Source organism: Scyliorhinus torazame, chromosome 9, assembly GCF_047496885.1.
Source record: "Scyliorhinus torazame isolate Kashiwa2021f chromosome 9, sScyTor2.1, whole genome shotgun sequence".
Classification (NCBI taxonomy): Eukaryota; Metazoa; Chordata; class Chondrichthyes; order Carcharhiniformes; family Scyliorhinidae; genus Scyliorhinus; species Scyliorhinus torazame.
Window position 1 is genome coordinate 70243439 of NC_092715.1, and position 18316 is coordinate 70261754.

Consider the following 18316-nt stretch of genomic DNA (forward strand, 5'->3'; position numbering starts at 1 on the left):
CAGGGCATGGAGAACAGCAGTCTGCCTTAGGACACCGGGGATGCACATCCCTGAAGCATTCATCAAAGTGTTAAGAAGGACCGGTAAACACACCATTGTGGCACTGGGTTTTCTGTGTTTATGTAAACATGATGTCCATGTTTCATTACACTTTGTTTGGTTTTCAATGGAGTGCTTTCTGGCAGAATGGGAGGACTCATCAGCGGATGTGCAATGGACAGGATGTGTTGCAACCTTAATGGGTGTGAGCAACAATCACCAGAAGGGAACGAGGTTTTGACAAGAATGACATTTGGCTTCATTGGTCACAGAGGAAGACCTTTTCTCAGCTGATTCTCATAGCAAAACAGGGCTTTGGAATCAAGTGACGGTGAGGTTTACACTCGCATCCCTTACATTGACCTCCGCCACTGTGGTCCCTTCAACATGTCTCTTGTCCCTCTTCCGCAGATATCTGTCCCTCCCTGTCATCCTTTTCCAATGAGGCATGTGCCTCCTCTTCCTCATCAAGGTACTTTGCAATGTCAGAGTTTGGAGGGTGTAACAAACCACAAAGGTTTGTGAGACTCTCTCTGGATCATACTGAAGAACTCCCCCTGACATGCCTAGGCAATGGAATAGCATCTTGAGTAGACCAATACTCTGCTCGACAAGCGCCCATGTGGAGCCATGGCTGGTGTTACATCTTTCCTCAGCACCAGTATAAAGGTTCCTCATGGGCTTCATGAGCCAGGTGCTGAAGGTAGCCCCAATTCCCAAAGATCCATCCACTATTTGCTGCCATGGAGTGACACCTATGGCTGTCGAAGTATGTAAGTATCATGGCTGTTTTCTGAATATCTGGCACACATTTTAATCCATTTCCAATGATCACAAACAATCTGTACGCTTACCAATTAGAAACATTTCCTGTTGGTGGAAGCAATTGGGTGGTCAGCGGATGCTCTGATGATGAGATATGTGCAGTAAATCACACTCTGCCTCGTAGAGAACCAGCTACGGTTGCAAAGCCCATGGACTGCTCAGCTTGGTTGTCGTTGTTCATCCCCTTGAAGTGACCCCTGCTGACCTGTTGCACATAGTTCCTTGGTTGAACCCTGGAATTATCTCACGTTTATTGTAGCTGTATGTGGTGAACAGTTACTGCCTTATCATCATGTAAGGTGATGTCCCCTTTAAGACCGGGCTTGGAACCCTGGGGACTCCGCCTCTGGCTCCGCCCATCTGGGAGCCATACATAAAGGCCTGCCTCATGGTCTGTGTAACAGTCAGCTCTCGTCTCTAGCTGTAGTATAGTTATTAGTCTAATAAAGCCTTCTTTACAGTTTAATCTCGAAGCGTCATTATTGAGGGTACCTCAATTTATTAGACTAAACTAGATTCAGGATGGACGCAGGCCTAAAACCAGAGAAGCTCAATCTGGAAGCACAAACGCCGGAGGCAAAGGAAATTTTTTAATACTGGCTGCGGTGCTTCGAGGCCTACCTAGACTCCGCAGAGACTCCCATCCTAGGGCCACGCAAGCTGCGTTTACTCCACGCCCGGGTGAGTCACAGAATCTCCGCCACGCTCGAAAAGGCGACGACTTAAGAGGCAGCGATTGAGTTGCTCCGCAAGCGGTTTGTCAAACCCGTCAATGAGGTGCACGCCCGGCATCTGCTCTCTACCTGCCGGCAGCACTCGGGGGAATCGATCGCGAGTTTGTTGAAAAACTCACCGCGCTTGCCAGGGACTGTGACCATCAGGATGTGACAGGGGAAGTCCATATGAACCTGCACATCAGGGATGCTTTCGTGTCCGGCATCCGCTCGACCTACATCCGGCAGCGGCTGCTCGAAAACGGGGCAAAAGACCTCCAGGAGACGCTAACCCTCGCCTCCTCGCTGGAGGTGGCCCGACATAACTTGGGTACGTACCCCGCGGACTCTGCCAGCCCCCCCCCCGGACTTCCTCAGACTCAACCGTATTACAGGCTTGCGCCACGCGGCGACCCGCTCAGCATGGGGGCACACCATGCTACTTCTGCGGGCAGGGCCAGCACCCACGCCCACGCTGCTCAGCCCGCTCCGCGATCTGCAGCGACTGCGGGAAGAAAGGGCCCTTTGCGAGGGTCTGCCTGGCCAGACCCAGGGGCCAGAAAAACAAAGAACAGCCGGCCCGAAAATCAGGCTCTCAGGCCTCGCAATGCTGCTGCGCACCGACCTGACACGCCCTCTTCTGACGCGTCATCAGCCTCGTGCGAATCATGGGAGCGGCCATCTGGTCGGCGGCCATCTTCTCGACCCGACACGTGCGACCGACGGCAGCAGCCATTTTACGAGTCCGACTCGGCTAACGACTCCGACTACCCGCGACTGGGTGCGATCACCCTCGATCAAACTCGGCCAAAACACCTGCAGAACTCCATGATGCAGGTCCAGGTCAACGACACTGCATGCCTCTTCGACTCCGGGAGCACGGAGAGCTTTATCCACCCTGAAACGGTAAGGCGCTGCTCCCTACGCACCCATCCTGCATCCCAAACCATAGCCCTCGCATCTGGGTCCCACTCGGTACAAATCACGGGGTACTGTATTGTGGATCTCTCGATCCAGGGCGCCAAATACACCCGTTTCAAATTTTATATCCTCCCTCACCCCTGTGTCCCCCTGCTGCTCGGACTGGATTTCCAGTGCAGCCACCGAAGCCTGACACTGAAGTTCGGCGGACCCTTGCCCCCCTCACGGTGTGCTGCCTTGCGACACTGAAAGTCGCACCCCCCTCGCTATTCGCTAACCTCACTCCTGACTGTAAGCCCGTCGCCACCAGGAGCCGGCGCTACAGTGCCCAAGATGTGGCTTTTATCAAGTCAGAGGTCCAGCGTTTACTGGGAGAGGGGGTCATCGAGGCTAGCAACAGCCCTTGGAGGGCGCAAGTGGTGGTAGTCCGGTCCGGGGAGAAGAAACGGATGGTCGTGGATTATAGCCAGACCATAAACCGATTCACGCAGCTTGATGCGTACCCCCTTCCTCGCATCGCGGAAATGGTAAATAGGATCGCCCAATACCGAGTCTTTTCCACGGTCGGCCTCAAATCTGCCTACCACCAGCTCCCCATCCGACCAAAAGACCGCCCCTATACTGCCTTCGAAGCAGCCGGCCGGCTCTTCCACTTCCTCAGGGTCCCCTTTGGTGTCACAAATGGAGTCTCCGTCTTTCAAAGGGCGATGGACCAAATGGTGGACCAGTACGGTTTGCGGGCTACATACCCGTACTTGGACAATGGCACCATCTGCGGCCATGATCAGCAGGACCATGACGCTAACCTCAAAAAGTTCCTCCAGACCGCCCGAGCCCTTAACCTGACCTATAACGAGGGCAAATGCGTTTTCCACACCACCCGGCTGGCCATCCTCGGCTATGTCATGGAAGACGGGGTCCTAGGTCCCGACCCCGACCGCATGCGTCCCCTTAAGGAACTCCCTCTCCCCCGCAGCCTCAAGGCCCTCAAACGGTGCTTGGGGCTTTTCTCCTATTACGCCCAGTGGGTCCCCAAGTATGCGGACAAAGCCCACCCACTCCTAAAGACCACCACTTTTCCCCTCTCGGCTGAGGCTCAATTGGCCTTCAACCGCATCAAGGCTGACATCATCAAGGCCGCCATGCACGCGGTGGACGAAACCATCCCTTTCCAGGTAGAGAGCGATGCATCAGACATCGCCCTGGCTGCTACCCTCAATCAGGCAGGCAGACCAGTAACGTTCTTCTCCCGAACCCTCACCGCCTCCGAGGTTCGACACTCTGCAGTCGAAAAGGAGGCACAAGCCATTGTGGAGGCTGTGCGGTGCTGGAGACACTACCTCGCCGGTAGGAGGTTTACCCTCGTCACCGACCAACGGTCGGTCGCCTATATGTTCGATAACACGCAACGGGGCAAAATAAAAACGATAAAATTTTGAGGTGGAGGATCGAACTCTCCACCTACTCGTACGATATCAAGTATCGTCCAGGGGAGCTCAACGAGCCCCCAGATGCCCTGTCCCGCGACACATGCGCCAACACGCAGGAGGACCGCCTGCAAGCCATCCACAATGACCTCTGCCACCCGGGGGTTACCCGGCTCGTCCATTTCATCAAGTCCCGCAACCTACCTTACTCAACCAAGGAGGTCAAGGCCATGGTCAGGACTTGCCAAGTCTGTGCGGAGTGCAAACCGCACTTCTATCGGCCAGACAAGGTTTGGCTCGTGAAGGCCTCGGGCCCCTTTGAGCGACTGAGCGTGGACTTCAAGGGGCCCTTCCCATCCACCAACCGTTATGCCTATTTCCTCACCGTGATCGATGAGTTCTCCCATTCGCCATTCCCTGCACCGACATGACCTCAGCCACGGTGATTAAGGCACTGCACAGCATCTTCACCCTGTTTGGTTTCCCCGCTTATATCCACAGCGACCGGGGTACATCGTTCATGAGCGATGAACTGCGTCAGTATCTGCTCAGCAAAGGCATCGCCTCGAGCAGAACGACCAGTTATAACCCACGGGGAAACGGGCAGGTCGAGAGGGAGAACGCGACCGTGTGGAAGGCTGTCCTTCTGGCCCTGCGGTCGAGAAATCTCCCAACCACCCGCTGGCAGGAGGTCCTACCCGATGCCGATGCCCTACACGAATGAGACCCCTCACGACCGATTGTTTCTCTTCCCCAGGAAGTCTACCTCCGGGGTCTCGCTTCCACCTTGGCTGATGGCTCCGGGACCTGTTCTTCTCCGGAGGCACGCGAGGAGCCATTAAACGGACCCCCTAGTTGAAAAGGTCCGACTGCTCCACGCCAACCCCAGTTACGCCTACGTGGAGTACTCCGACGGCAGGCAAGATACGGTTTCCCTCCGGGATCTGGCACCCGCTGGATCCTCCACCACAGACGCCACTTCCCGCGCCGCGCCCCTGCAGGACCCGTCGCCCCCTACAACACCCCCCCTTCCGGCCCTACCAACCATTGGTGAGCTCCTACCTTGGACCCCTTTACACACCCCGCCGGCTCCGGCTCCGCTACCCCCGGCCCTGCCTAGTTCCTCTGCCCCGACCCGGACCGAAGCTCCGACCGCTGTGCTCCCGGATGTGCCCTCAACCGGGACGTCCGTTCCCGCCGCAACACCGCCCGAATTGAGGAGGTCGAGGAGGACGATCCGGCCACCGAGACAGATGGACCTATGATGACACTTCACCCCCGCCGGACTCCTTTTTAAACAGGGGGTGAATGTGATGAACGGTTACTGCCTTATCATCATGTAAGGTGATGTCCCCTTTAAGACCGGGCTTGGAACCCTGGGGACTCAGCCTCTGGCTCCGCCCATCTGGGAGCCATACATAAAGGCCTGCCTCATGGTCTGTGTAACAGTCAGCTCTCGTCTCTAGCTGTAGTATAGTTATTATAAGCGTCATTATTGAGGGTACCTCACTGTAACATTAAGCTTTAATGGCATTGAGTTATCACTGTAGTCCCTCGAGCGCCGGTTGACCGGAATTAGGGACCATAGGTTAGTCACAATCTCAGAGAAGTGGAGTCACCTGTGGCATTGTCTCTCAGACATTTACAGGTAGTTCATCCTAGTAGACACTAGGGGGCACTGAATGCCTTTGTCTGCACCCCCCTTGCTGTATGGCTGCTTTGTCTTGCTCTGCTCCCTGTGGCTGCTGATGGGGGAGCCTGTTGTGCTGCCTCTGCAGCAATGCCTTCAGCCACCACACCTTCAAATGCAAGTGGGTTCAATAATGCTGAGTGTGTGACTCCCATTGCAAATCCCTCCAAACCGATGACACCGCGTGCACTGTCACTTTAAGAGGTGGCCATCTGCTCTCTCAGTAAGTGTGGCTACACAAAAGGCCTGCTCTCTGGCTGACATAGAAAGCTTCCTGGGAGATACTCTGCCACCACCACCAATCCCCACCTTCCCATTGTCCCACACCCTTTCTCCCAGAGGATCAGTGTTTGGGATTCACTTCCACAGAGAGCAGTGCCGACTGGGTCATTAAATGTATTCAAGACTGAAATAGATGGATTTTTGATTGACAACGGAGTCCAGGATTATGGCGGACAGGTAGGAAAGTGGAATTAAGGACACATGCAGATCCGACACGATCTTATAGAATGATTGAACAGGCCCGCGGGTCCAAATGGCCTTCTCCTGCTCCTATTTGTGGGCAGCATGGTAGCATTGTGGATAGCACAATTGCTTCACAGCTCCAGGGTCCCAGGTTCGATTCTGGCTTGGGTCACTGTCTGTGCGGAGTCTGCACATCCTCCCCGTGTGTGCGTGGGTTTCCTCCGGGTGCTCCGGTTTCCTCCCACAGCCCAAAGATGTGCAGGTTAGGTGGATTGGCCATGATAAATTGCCCTTAGTGTCCAAAATCAAGTTCATTTTATCCTGACCTCCAAAGCTAAGCATGATCATAGTAAACCCAACGAGAACAATTGAAAAGTATAGATGTTTTTGTATTTGTCTACAAATGACTAATATCTTTTCCAGAGATTTGGTAGGTGAATATTTGAAGCCAAACTCTACATAGAAAGAAGGGAATAATATTTATATAGTGCCTACACAACATTTGAGTGTCCCAACCTGCAGTACACAGCTAATTGAATACTTTTAAAGGACAGCTCAGTCAGAATCATGACAGCCAATTGCACAGCAATATGATAGTGCCCAGATAATGACCTCGATCTTGTGGTCCGTGGCGAAGCAGAAGTGGACGTCGCTCACTGCATTGAAATGTACCAAACCACATTTTCCATTGGCTGCAGCGTTGCTCTGTCAAAGAGGTGAGTAGGGAGATCGAGTGGCGAGGCACAATTCTGGCGAAGCCACATCTCCCTTTGATATCCTAAGTTGAAGACACACTTTTTGAGGTACCTCCCGCTGCCTTGGGAAAGCAGACAGCATAATCAAAGTCCCCTCCCACCCGGCTTTCTCACCCCTCCAACTTCTTCCATCGGGCAGGAGATACAAAAGTCTGAGAACACGCACTAACAGATTCAAAAACAGCTTCTTCCCCGCTGTTACCAGACTCCAAAAAGGCCATCTTATGGACTGATGGACTTTTGGACTGATCTGATCTCTTCACACATCTTCACCCGATGCCTGTGTCTATGTATTTATATTGTGTATTTTATGTTTGCCCTATTATGCATTTTCTTTCATGTACGGAATGCTACGTTTGAGCTACACGCAGAACAATATTTTTCACTATACCTCGGTACACGTGACAATAAACCAATCCAATCCAAGCCAATGTCTTCAGCTCAATGGCTGGTAATATTTTTAATGATAGATCAAAAAAATGTGACAACTTTAATTGCAGATGCCTAGCAACCCCAGCTCCTCCACCACCCTCAGCCAGTACCCCTAGCTCTCTTCCTCCCCTGCAAGCACCCTGGAGCCCATACCATACCTCCGCACCCAACGCCACCCACTCTCTCCCAGCTCCACTCGCCTCCCTAAACCAGCTCTTCTCTGACATTGACAGGACTGAGGAGCCAGGGTGAAGAGGCGTCTTGGTGTTTGGTGTGGGGAGGAGGCATGAGATCTTTTGTTGCAGAAAAATCCATATGAGCTGATCTGCAAAGTTCCAGTGACTCAGGAACCGAAACATGGAGGGCGGGATTCTCCACTCCGCGCCGAAGTGCCTACGCCGTCGTGAATGCCATCGAGGTTCACGACGGCGTGAAACGGCCCCAATCCCGACCGATTCAGGCCCCGACAATGGGCTAGGATCGGGGCCGCGTCATCTACACACGCCAGGCCTTGTCGCCACGTAAAGGCGGCGCCGCATAGATGACGCGGCCGGCACCGCATAACTGGCGTCACCTAGGCATGCGCGGGTTGCCGTCCTCTCTGAGTCCGCCCCGCAAGCAGATAGCGGACGGATCTTGCGGGGCCGCGGAAGGAAGGAGGTCCTCCTTCAGAGAGAACGGCCCGACGATTGGTGGGCACCGATCGCGGGCCATGCCACATTTGAGGTACCCCCCGGTGCAGGATCCCCCCACCCCCCCCCCCCCGCAGGCCGCCTCCCAGCGTTCCCGCGCTGTTCCCGACGGCAGTGACCAGGTGTGGATGGCGCCGGGGGGAAATCTGCCATTTTGGCCTGGCCGCTCGGCCCATCCGGCCCTGAGAATAGCGGGGGTGCCGGAGAATGGCCATTTTGGGTGTCTCCGGCGATTCTCCGGCCTGCGGAACTCGACGGGGCTGTTTCCGCTGCTTGGGAGAATCACGGGAGGGCGTCGGGCCGGCGTCCCGGGAAATTTTGGCGGCCCAGGCGATTCTCCCAACCGGCGCGGGAGTGGAGAATCTCGCCCGGAGACGTTGCGAAAGTTGACTTTCACCAGAAATTCACCTGAAACCTGAAAAGGGAATCAAGGGTTATGTGGATAAGGCAGGAAAGTGGAGTTGTGGATTATCACATCAGATCAGTCATGATCTCATTGAATGGCAGAGCAGACTCGATGGGCCGAATGGCCTACTTCTGCTTCTACCCTTGTGGTCTTATGGAAACATACTCCTTACCAGGAATCTTATTAAAGAGAATCCCATACTAACACCTAACGTTGCCAAAACATGTGCTATCATCCTGTAATGAAAAATGAAATGAAAATCATTTATTGTCACAAATAGGCTTCAAATGAAGTTACTGTGAAAAGCCCCCAGTCGCCACATTCCGGCGCCTGTTCGGGAAGGCTGGTACGGGAATTGAACTGTGCTGCTGGCCTGCCTTCGTCTGCTTTAAAAGAAAGCTCTTTAGCCCTGTGCTAAAACCAGCCCCTAATCATCCTCTCATCCCAGGGGCTCACTTTCCTGGGAACGCCAATGTGAAAAGCACTTATGTAGCTATGTGAGGACGATTTCTTCACAGCGCAGCGCTACTCAAATTAATAAAGGTGCTGTCTTATGGATTTATAGTAAATTTTCTTTCTTACGCAGGTTAAGTGTAATTTCAGTGTTTAGTGTTTTAAGTTTAAGGTCTGACTGACCAAACTCATCTATTCCGAATCAACTTTGATAAATCTGTTTTCTTTTTGTGCGTGTACTTCTTTCGAAATTGCTTCCTGTTTTCGGAAAATTACAAGTGTTTTCCTGAAACGGCACTTAATTTGTTTACTCAAGATGATAGGATCAGTGAACAGTAATGTGCATGTACCTTGGAATTTCCTGGTCCTTGCTGCTCTTGCCTCAACAATACGCTTGTCCTCTTCATATTCACTCAATCGTTCTTCCTCCTCCTCAGGACAGCTTTAACAATGACAATAAAGATTACAAAAGACGTATTAAAAACCCTGTTGCAGCAATAATCAGTTACATTGCACAACTGGACAATCAAGTGTCACCCAGCGTGCCTCAAAATACATGATTATCATAGTTGCTCAACTACACGACACACTAAAATGTCACAAATTTGCCATGCAGCTTATGTTCTGAAAGGTACGTACAAATATTTCCTTCTAAAATCCTGAAACGTCTTAAGGTCTGGTAAATGTGGTATATCGAAAAAAAAATCTTTGAAGTTGCGGAACAAATCAGTGCTGAAAATGTATCAGAACAAAAATCTACAAAGAACAGAAATGGTGGGCGTGATTCTCCGCTCTGACAGCAGAGTGTTGGCGCCGGTGCTAAAACAGGAATGTTTCACTCCGCGGTCGGTGTCTGTTCCGGGACCCCATTCTGCACCGTACAAGAGGGCCAGCAGGGGCGCGGCGGAAGCACGGGGGCGCGGCCTCAGAGACGTGGTGCCACGCAATAGACGCGGCACTGTGTCGCACATAAGGTGATGTGAGCGCACAGGCTGCCGATGGAGCAATGGCGCCACGCCGAGCAGCGCCCCGGTTCACCGACCACGACCTGGAGACGCTCCTGGACGTCCTCGAGGAAAGGAGAGGGCGTCTGTACCCTCCAGAGGGTCCCACCCAACGTGGCCCGGCATCTGTGGAGGGAGGTGAGCACGGCCGTCAGTGCCATCGCGTTGACACCCAGGACTGGCGAGCAGTGCCGCAAAAAGCTCAACGACCTACTGAGGGCAGCCAGGGTGAGTACCCAGCAGTCTGCCCATGGCACCAACCCCCCCTACCCCCCACATGTGTAACACCCACCTCCTCCCCAGGGGGACGGTACAACCACAGCCATGACCCGCATGGCTGCAGCCAAGCATGCAAGCTGCGTTGGCCGTGTGCCCTGTGCACCCATGCCAACATAGATCCAACCGTATTCATCGGACCGCCTAACAATGCTGTCATTCCACCCCCCAGGAGAAGAGCGCCCATAACCAGCGAGAGAGTGCCCGAACCGGAGGGGGTGAACCTGACTTGCGGCCCCTCACCGTGCACGAGCAGAGGGCACTGGACATAGCTGGTGCACACGAGGACGGGGAGATTGCCAATGCCGAGATCGGGGACGCACCACCAAGTAAGATCCCCACCCCCCCCATGCCTGGCCCCTTTCTCCTCAGCACTCTTCCCTCAGCACACTACCCCCAGCACTCTCCCCCTCAGTCCTCTTCCCTCAGCACACCAGAACAGCACTCTCCCCTCAGTCCTCTTCCCTCAGCACAATAGCCTCAGCCCTCTCCCCTCAGCACTCTCCCCCTCAGTCCTCTTCCCTCAGCACACCAGCCCCAGCACTCTCCCCTCAGCCCTCTCCCCTCAGCCCTCTCCCCTCAGCCCTCTCCCCACAGCCCTCTCCCCTCAGCCCTCTCCCCTCAGCCCTCTCCCCTCAGCCCTCTCCCCTCAGCCCTCTCCCCTCAGCCCTCTCCCCTCAGCCCTCTCCCCTCAGCCCTCTCCCCTCAGCCCTCTCCCCTCAGCCCTCTCCCCTCAGCCCTCTCCCCTCAGCCCTCTCCCCACAGCCCTCTCCCCACAGCCCTCTCCCCACAGCCCTCTCCCCTCAGCCCTCTCCCCTCAGCCCTCTCCCCTCAGCCCTCTCCCCTCAGCCCTCTCCCCTCAGCCCTCTCCCCTCAGCCCTCTCCCCTCAGCCCTCTCCCCTCAGCCCTCTCCCCTCAGCCCTCTCCCCTCAGCCCTCTCCCCTCAGCACTCTCCCCTCAGCCCTTCTCCCTCAGCCCTTCTCCCTCAGCCCTTCTCCCTCAGCCCTTCTCCCTCAGCCCTTCTCCCTCAGCCCTTCTCCCTCAGCCCTTCTCCCTCAGCCCTTCTCCCTCAGCCCTTCTCCCTCAGCCCTTCTCCCTCAGCCCTTCTCCCTCAGCCCTTCTCCCTCAGCCCTTCTCCCTCAGCCCTTCTCCCTCAGCCCTTCTCCCTCAGCCCTTCTCCCCTCAGCCCTCTCCCCTCAGCCCTCTCCCCTCAGCACTCTCCCCTCAGCCCTTCTCCCTCAGCCCTTCTCCCTCAGCCCTTCTCCCTCAGCCCTTCTCCCTCAGCCCTTCTCCCTCAGCCCTTCTCCCTCAGCCCTTCTCCCTCAGCCCTTCTCCCTCAGCACTCTCCCTCAGCCCTTCTCCCTCAGCACACTACCCCCAGCCATTTCCCCTCAGCACTGTCCCCTCACCCTGTACCGTGACCCCCCCCCCCCCCCCCCCCCCTCCACCTGCCTAACCATGATGGTGTATTGTGTGTCGCAGGGCCACGCAGTGACCGACCCGGAGCACCTGGCAGTCACCGCCCCCGGCCAGCACCTGAACGGCCAGCCGACGCAGATCAACAAGGCTTACACCGTCCCCGGCCAGCGGCTGGGCGACCAGCCCGCAGGGACTCTAGCAGCGATGGGGAAGGCAGCTCCAACAACAGCCCTCCGGCCCAGTCCAGTGATGTCACGACCACCAAGGACACCAGCACACAGAGGACAGACAGACACGACACGACGACACAGGACACCAGCACACAGAGGACAGACAGACACGACACGACGACACAGGACACCAGCACACAGGGGCAGACAGACACGACGACCCAGGATACCAGCACACAGGGGACAGACAGACACGACACGACGACACAGGACACCAGCACACAGGGGACAGACAGACACGACACGACGACACAGGACACCAGCACACAGGGGACAGACAAACACGACACGACGACACAGGACACCAGCACACAGAGGACAGACAGACACGACACGACGACACAGGACACCAGCACACAGGGGCAGACAGACACGACGACCAATGACACCAGCACACAGGGGACAGACAGACACGATGACACAGGACACAAGCACACAGGGGGCAGACAGACACGACACAACGACACAGGACACCAGCACACAGGGGGCAGACAGACACGACGACACAGGACACCAGCACACAGGGGGCAGACAGACACGACGACACAGGACACCAGCACACAGAGGACAGACAGACACGACGACACAGGACAGCAGCACACAGGGGACAGAGAGGCATGGCACGATGACACAGGACACAGGGGATGGACAGGCACAGAGCACAGGACAGGGCAGCTCCAACAACAGCCCTCCAGCCCAGTCCAGTGATGAGATGACGACCCGGGACACCAGCACACAGGGGACAAACAGGACACGTCGACACAGGACACCAGCACACAGGGGACAGACAAACACGACATGTCGACACAGGACACCAGCACACAGAGGACAGAGAGACACGACATGTCGACACAGGACACCAGCACACAGAGGACAGACAGACACGACACGTCGACACAGGACACCAGCACACAGGGGACAGACAAACACGACACGTCGACACAGGACACCAGCACACAGGGGACAGAGAGGCACGACACGACGACACAGGACACCAGCACACAGGGGACAGACAGGCATGAAAGAACACAACACGACACGACCATGGAGGGGACGAACATACGGGACATGGCAGTCCAGGGTGCCCCTGACCGCAGGTCCGATGGAGACACCGTAGTTGCGTCACAGCTGTCCCCTGCACCCTCCGTCACTGCAGATACTCTCACCTCGGTTGTCCAGTGATGAGGCTTCTGGGACACTAACTGGTGCGCACCATACAGCCGATCCGGTACAGCAGGTAGAGGAAGGAGCAGCGGAGGGGCCGGATGGTCGGAGGGCAGCCCAGCCCCGGCAAACACCTGCCGTTCAGACGGGTCCCAGGTTCCTGGAATTCCCTCGCCCACCCATCCGCATCCAGGAGCAGGAAATGGTGCCGGTCATGAGTGCCACACAGGCCAACACCGCACGGGTGGCGTCCGCAGTGGAGACAATGGTGGCAATGGTGTCGAGCATGGGACTGAGTTTGCAGGGCCTAGGGCTATCTGTGCATGCGTCCTCCGCGGCCCAGGACAGGGCTGCAGTCTCACAGGCAGCCATGAGCCAGGGCCAGCTGAACATCGCAGAGGCGCTCAACAACCTAGCGCGGTCTCAGCAGTCCATGGCCCAGTCCCAGCAGGCCATCGCTGAGAGCATCAGCGCCATTGCCCTGGTGCTGGCCGGCGTTGTACAGACCCAGGCAGGGATGGCCAACTCCCTGAGCTCCATGGCTATGAACGTCCAGACCCTGGTCGATACCAGCACGGTCCTCCAGGACTGGCAGCGCCAGGTGATGGTGGTGCCCCGGATGCTGGATTTGCTCGCACCCCCATCCCATGGAGAGCCCCGGGGCCCACCGGGCACCCCGAGGGAGGAGGAGGTGCTGGGGCCTGTTCCGGTTCCCCCTGCAGGGGGGGTGCCGGAACGCTGCGCCAACTTGGACTCCGCCCCCTACCGTCCCTGGTGCATCTAGTGGGCAGCGGGCAGAACAGGGTGGCACCACGCCGTCCCAATTGCCCGAGGTGCAGCCTGGCCCATTGTAATTGAAAATATGGAAAGATATGTCATTTGAAACATGGAAGTCTGGTAAGACCTGATTTAAGAAACATGAGAGAATGTAGGGAAAAATCCCACGAAGGGTTAACAGCAGCTGCCACGAGAGGATTGTAAAATGCAGATAGCCTTGGTCAAGCAGGCTTAGCAAACAAAACAAGCAGGTCTATCAAGACACAATCAGTGAATTTTAGTATACAGTTAAAAGCAATGTTTTGCACCTCCTTTTGAAGTTAGGTAAGGAGATGGAAAAGAATGGATGAGGTTCAGCTGAATTAGGTGACACGTGTTTAAATGGGAGGCAAGTCTTTTAAACTCACCACCAATTGAATCTTTAGTATAAAGCTAAAAGCAATATTTCACACCTTCATTGAAGTTAAGTAAGCAGATGGAAAAGAATGGATGAGGTTCAGTTGAATTAGGTGACAATTCTAGGTGTGAAATTCTGCTGACATCAGGTAAATTAAAGAAAATTGGAGACATCGTGTCTACGAGAACACAAATTAGGTCCAAATCAAAGTCAAAATTATGAGCTGGGGACACAATTTGATAATAATAAAACTATAGAAATGACAGGAACCAAAAGTAACACCCCATTGAAATCAAAGCATTTTTGAACATCACAAAGGAAACAATGGTAATCAGACCTATGAGATGAGGTAATGCTCAAAATGAATACTTAGTTGTGTTAGAGAAATTTAGATTAAAGGTACCTTTTACAATCCAAGTGAAATAAAAGTTACTTTACAATAAAGTCATAAAAACTTAATAACTGTTAGAAAGGTATATAAACCCTGAGAAAGGGGACGGTAGGCAGAGAAGCAGAGAGGCAGAGAATCAGAGAGGCAGAGAAGCAGAGAAAGAACAAAAGAAGCCAGCAGAGTTAGCTCGGTCATGGGAAAGGGACAGAGCAAAGCAGCCAAGCTAAAACAGCTAATACATCTAAGGAAGACCAGAATTTAAAGAAGAGAGAGAGCCAGCTCTCACACTCGGTACATGGAAAAGATAGAGCATAGCAACCGAGTGGAACAGCGAATACATCTAAGGAAGACCAGAATTTAAAGAAGGGTGATTGTCAAGGTGGACCTGAAGGTCTCTTCAACCAACCAGGAGAATCCAGAAGCAAGATCTTTATACTTTTCTGTAAAGACCGTGATTACATCTTTTAAAAGAAAAAATATAATAATAAAATAACTTTAACGTTTTAACCTGAAACAGTGGTTATTACAAAGCCTACTTTACTTACTTAGCAACGCAGGACCCAGGATATCAATGCTACTAAGTGGTAAGTAGGTAAAATTCTTCTGTGAAGGTATGGGTTATACCAGGGGATAACTTAAAAACATAGTTTGACCTGAATAGCACCCACCAAAGACTGCACAGGAGTCAGGCAGTGAGAATCCCTGTTCACCATTTCGAATGTCGGCCCTTTTTGGTATAGGGGGAATTCTAAGAATAGTGGTGAGTTTTTAACTTCACCATCCAGGCTGGGTCGCCCCAGGAAACGACCGGCAAAGGGGGCCCTAGTCACAGAGCAGGAATCACAGGAGTCCACCTCCAGTTCTGCTGTACCGTCTGGGGAACACCGAGACGTAGTCATAGGGTCCGTAAGGCCAGAAGGGTAGACACTGATGAGTAAGTTGGCACGCGTGCAGGACACAGAATAGTTAGATGTGCTAGGGCACATGTACAGGCCTGTTATTAAACACATTCCACACCTACGTGAGCTGCCTCTGTACTCTGTCCGATGCGGGCGGGGACTGTGTGCCAGTGTGTGTGAGGGGCGCTGCGATAGAAGTTGAGCTCCGGTGTGTGTGACGTGCGGCCCCACGCCCCCCCCACGGTTCTCCCACCCCAACCTGCCCCCAGCCATACGCCAGGGCCATGGGATGCAGTGTCCGGGCCGCATGCAGGGTCCACCCAGGTGGAGGGTCTTGATGTAACCATGAGTCAGACATTGTCGAACGATGTATGGCTCGGGGCCCATCGCACGGCGGGCTGTCATCATCCTCCATGCCTTGTACCAGACCCGCTTACACCATCAACCGTTTGCCCCCATCCTGTTGTTCCGCAGGTGAATGTGTCATGGTGGGGTCGTATGCATGCGGGTGATGTAGTGGTGTGGGAGGTGAGGGTGGTCGGAGAGGTGAGGATGGTCGGTGGTGGGGGAGGTGAGGGTGGTCGGTGGTGGGGGAGGTGCCGAGCTCTGCTGTCTGTGCCCATGCCCATCACTGCTGACCCCCACGTGGTCACCGAAACGTGCAGCTACCAGCGACAACCATGCGTGCTGGGCCAGCCAGCTGTGCTGGGCAGCTTCCTGTTGCCATCCATCCCCCATGTTCCGTGCATCAGCTCCCCCCTCGCCTTCCCCTCATCTGGAGAAGAGTTCCCCTCATCCTGACCGTCCTCCTCCTCCCCCTCCAGCACATCGCCCCTCTGCTGGGCTATGTTGTGCAGGACGCAGCAGACCACCACGATGCCGTCGACCTTCTCTGACGGGTACAGGAGGGCCCCCCCCACAGCGGCCCAGGCACCTGAAGCGCATCTTCAGCAGCCCAAAGCACTTCTCAACCACACTCTTGGTTGCTGCATGGGCATCATTGTAGCGGCGCTCCGCGTCGGTCTGTGGCCTCCGGATAGACGTCATCAGCCACGACCGCAACGGATAACCCTGTCGCCCAGCAACCAGCCCCGCAGGCGGGGGGGGGGGGGGGGGGGGGGGGGGTGTCCCTCAAACACGGCGGGGATGAACGATTGGGAGAGTATAAAGGAGTCATGCACACTGCCAGGGTACCTGGCGCAGACCTTGACGGCCACCGGGAGGGCATGTCCACCCCCGGTCCCACGTGGTGCCAGGTGTGCCATCAGGTGGCAGATGTGGGCGACGGTCTCCCGGCCCAGCCAGAGTCTCCTCCTGCACGCCCTGTCCGGGAGGTCATCGTAGGACATGCAGGGCTGGTACACACGTTGTCATATCGGACGCCTCCATGGCTGTGGCACACCCTCCTCCTCCTCGTCAGCCTCCTGCTGTGGCTCCCGCTCGGCGTGGTGCTCCTCCCGCGCCTCTCGGGTGTGTGGCCCTGCTGCCTGGGCGACCTGCATGTACCCCACTGCAGGCCGCTGCTCTACAACAGGCTCTGCCACCTCCTTGTTAAGCCCGTGCTCCAGCACCCACTGGGCCTCATGCAGGGCAGCAGCCCCCGCCACGGCAGCCAACTGGAAGATGGTTAAACATTGTACTATCTGTAGGGGGTGGGAGTAGACAGGGTTTCAGCATCGGTATACCCCCCTCCACAACCAGGTGCCATGGACTACATGGCTGGCCGGGTTGCCAGCATGCGCCCCACCCCTGGCCCCTCGGTGCCCTGAGACCTGTCGGCCGTCACCTCTGCCAGGGCCACCGTCTGGTGGCAATTCCCGCACCGGGGAGCTCCCGTGTGAGCCGCCCTGGACATACCCACTGGTGGGTGCCGGCAGTTTGATGGTGGTGGTGGGGGCGGGGTTGTCTGGCACACGTCAGGATGGCTGGGTCGTCTACGACGCGAAGTGAACGTGTTGGGTGGACAGCCGCGTGTCCGCCGTCATAGGGTCTGGCCGTTGGATCCGCACTGCCATGGCGCGCCGTGGCTGCCCACAGCTTTTGTCGCCCCCACCGCTCCTTCCCCACCCCCACCACCGGATGTGTGGGCCCAACCCCCCAACACTCCCAGATGTGTCGGCCCACCCCTAACACCCCCGGATGTGTGGGCCACCCCCAACACCCTCGGATGTGTGGGCCCCCCCAACACCCCCGGATGTGTGGGCCACTCCCCCAACACCCCCGGATGTGTGGGCGCCCCTCCAAAACCCCCGGATGTGTGCCCCCCCCCACATGTGTGGGCCACCCCCCCCAACACCCCAGGATGTGTGGGCCCCCCCAACACCCCTGGATGTGTGGGCCACCCCCAACACCCCCAGATGTGTGGGCCCCCCCAACACCCCCGGATGAGTGGGCCCCCCCTCCCAACACCCCCGGATGAGTGGGCCCCCCCTCCCAACACCCCCGGATGTGTGGGCCCCCCCACTCTCCCACCCGGATGTGTGGGCCCCCCCAACATCCCCAGATGTGTGCCCCCCCCCTACGTGTGGGCCACCCCCATCCCCGGATGTGTGGGCCTCCCCCCTCAACACCCCCGGATGTGTGGACCCCCCCCAACACCCCCGGATGTGTGGCCCCCCCACCCAACACTCCCAGATGTGTGGGCACCCCCCCAACACCCCCGGATGTGTTGCCCCCCCCCAACACCCCCGGATGTGTACCCCCCCCCACCCTATCCCCGGATGAGTGGGCCCCCCAACACTCCCGGATGTGTGGGCCCCCCCAGCCGAACCCCGGATGAGTGGGCCCCCCCCAACACCCCCGGATGTGTGGGCCCTCCCAACACCCCCGGATGTGCGGGTCCCCCCCAACACCCCCGGATGTGTGCCCCCCCCCCAGCCCTGGAGGAGTGGGCCTCCCCCCTGACATTCCCGGATGTGTGTGGCCCCCCCAACACTCCCGG

General features: G+C 56.2%; 1 protein-coding gene across 6 annotated transcripts in view; it reads right to left on the reverse strand.

Moving 5' to 3' along the window:
* The window catches only part of arhgef28a (Rho guanine nucleotide exchange factor (GEF) 28a), a 680059-nt gene that overhangs the window by 178926 nt on the left and 482817 nt on the right, over positions 1-18316 (reverse strand). For all 6 annotated transcript variants that reach the window (XM_072516088.1, XM_072516093.1, XM_072516090.1 and 3 more), the window contains one exon: positions 9169-9260. In XM_072516088.1, coding sequence (XP_072372189.1) covers positions 9169-9260 — 92 coding nt within the window. The remainder of the gene's footprint in view (positions 1-9168; positions 9261-18316) is intronic.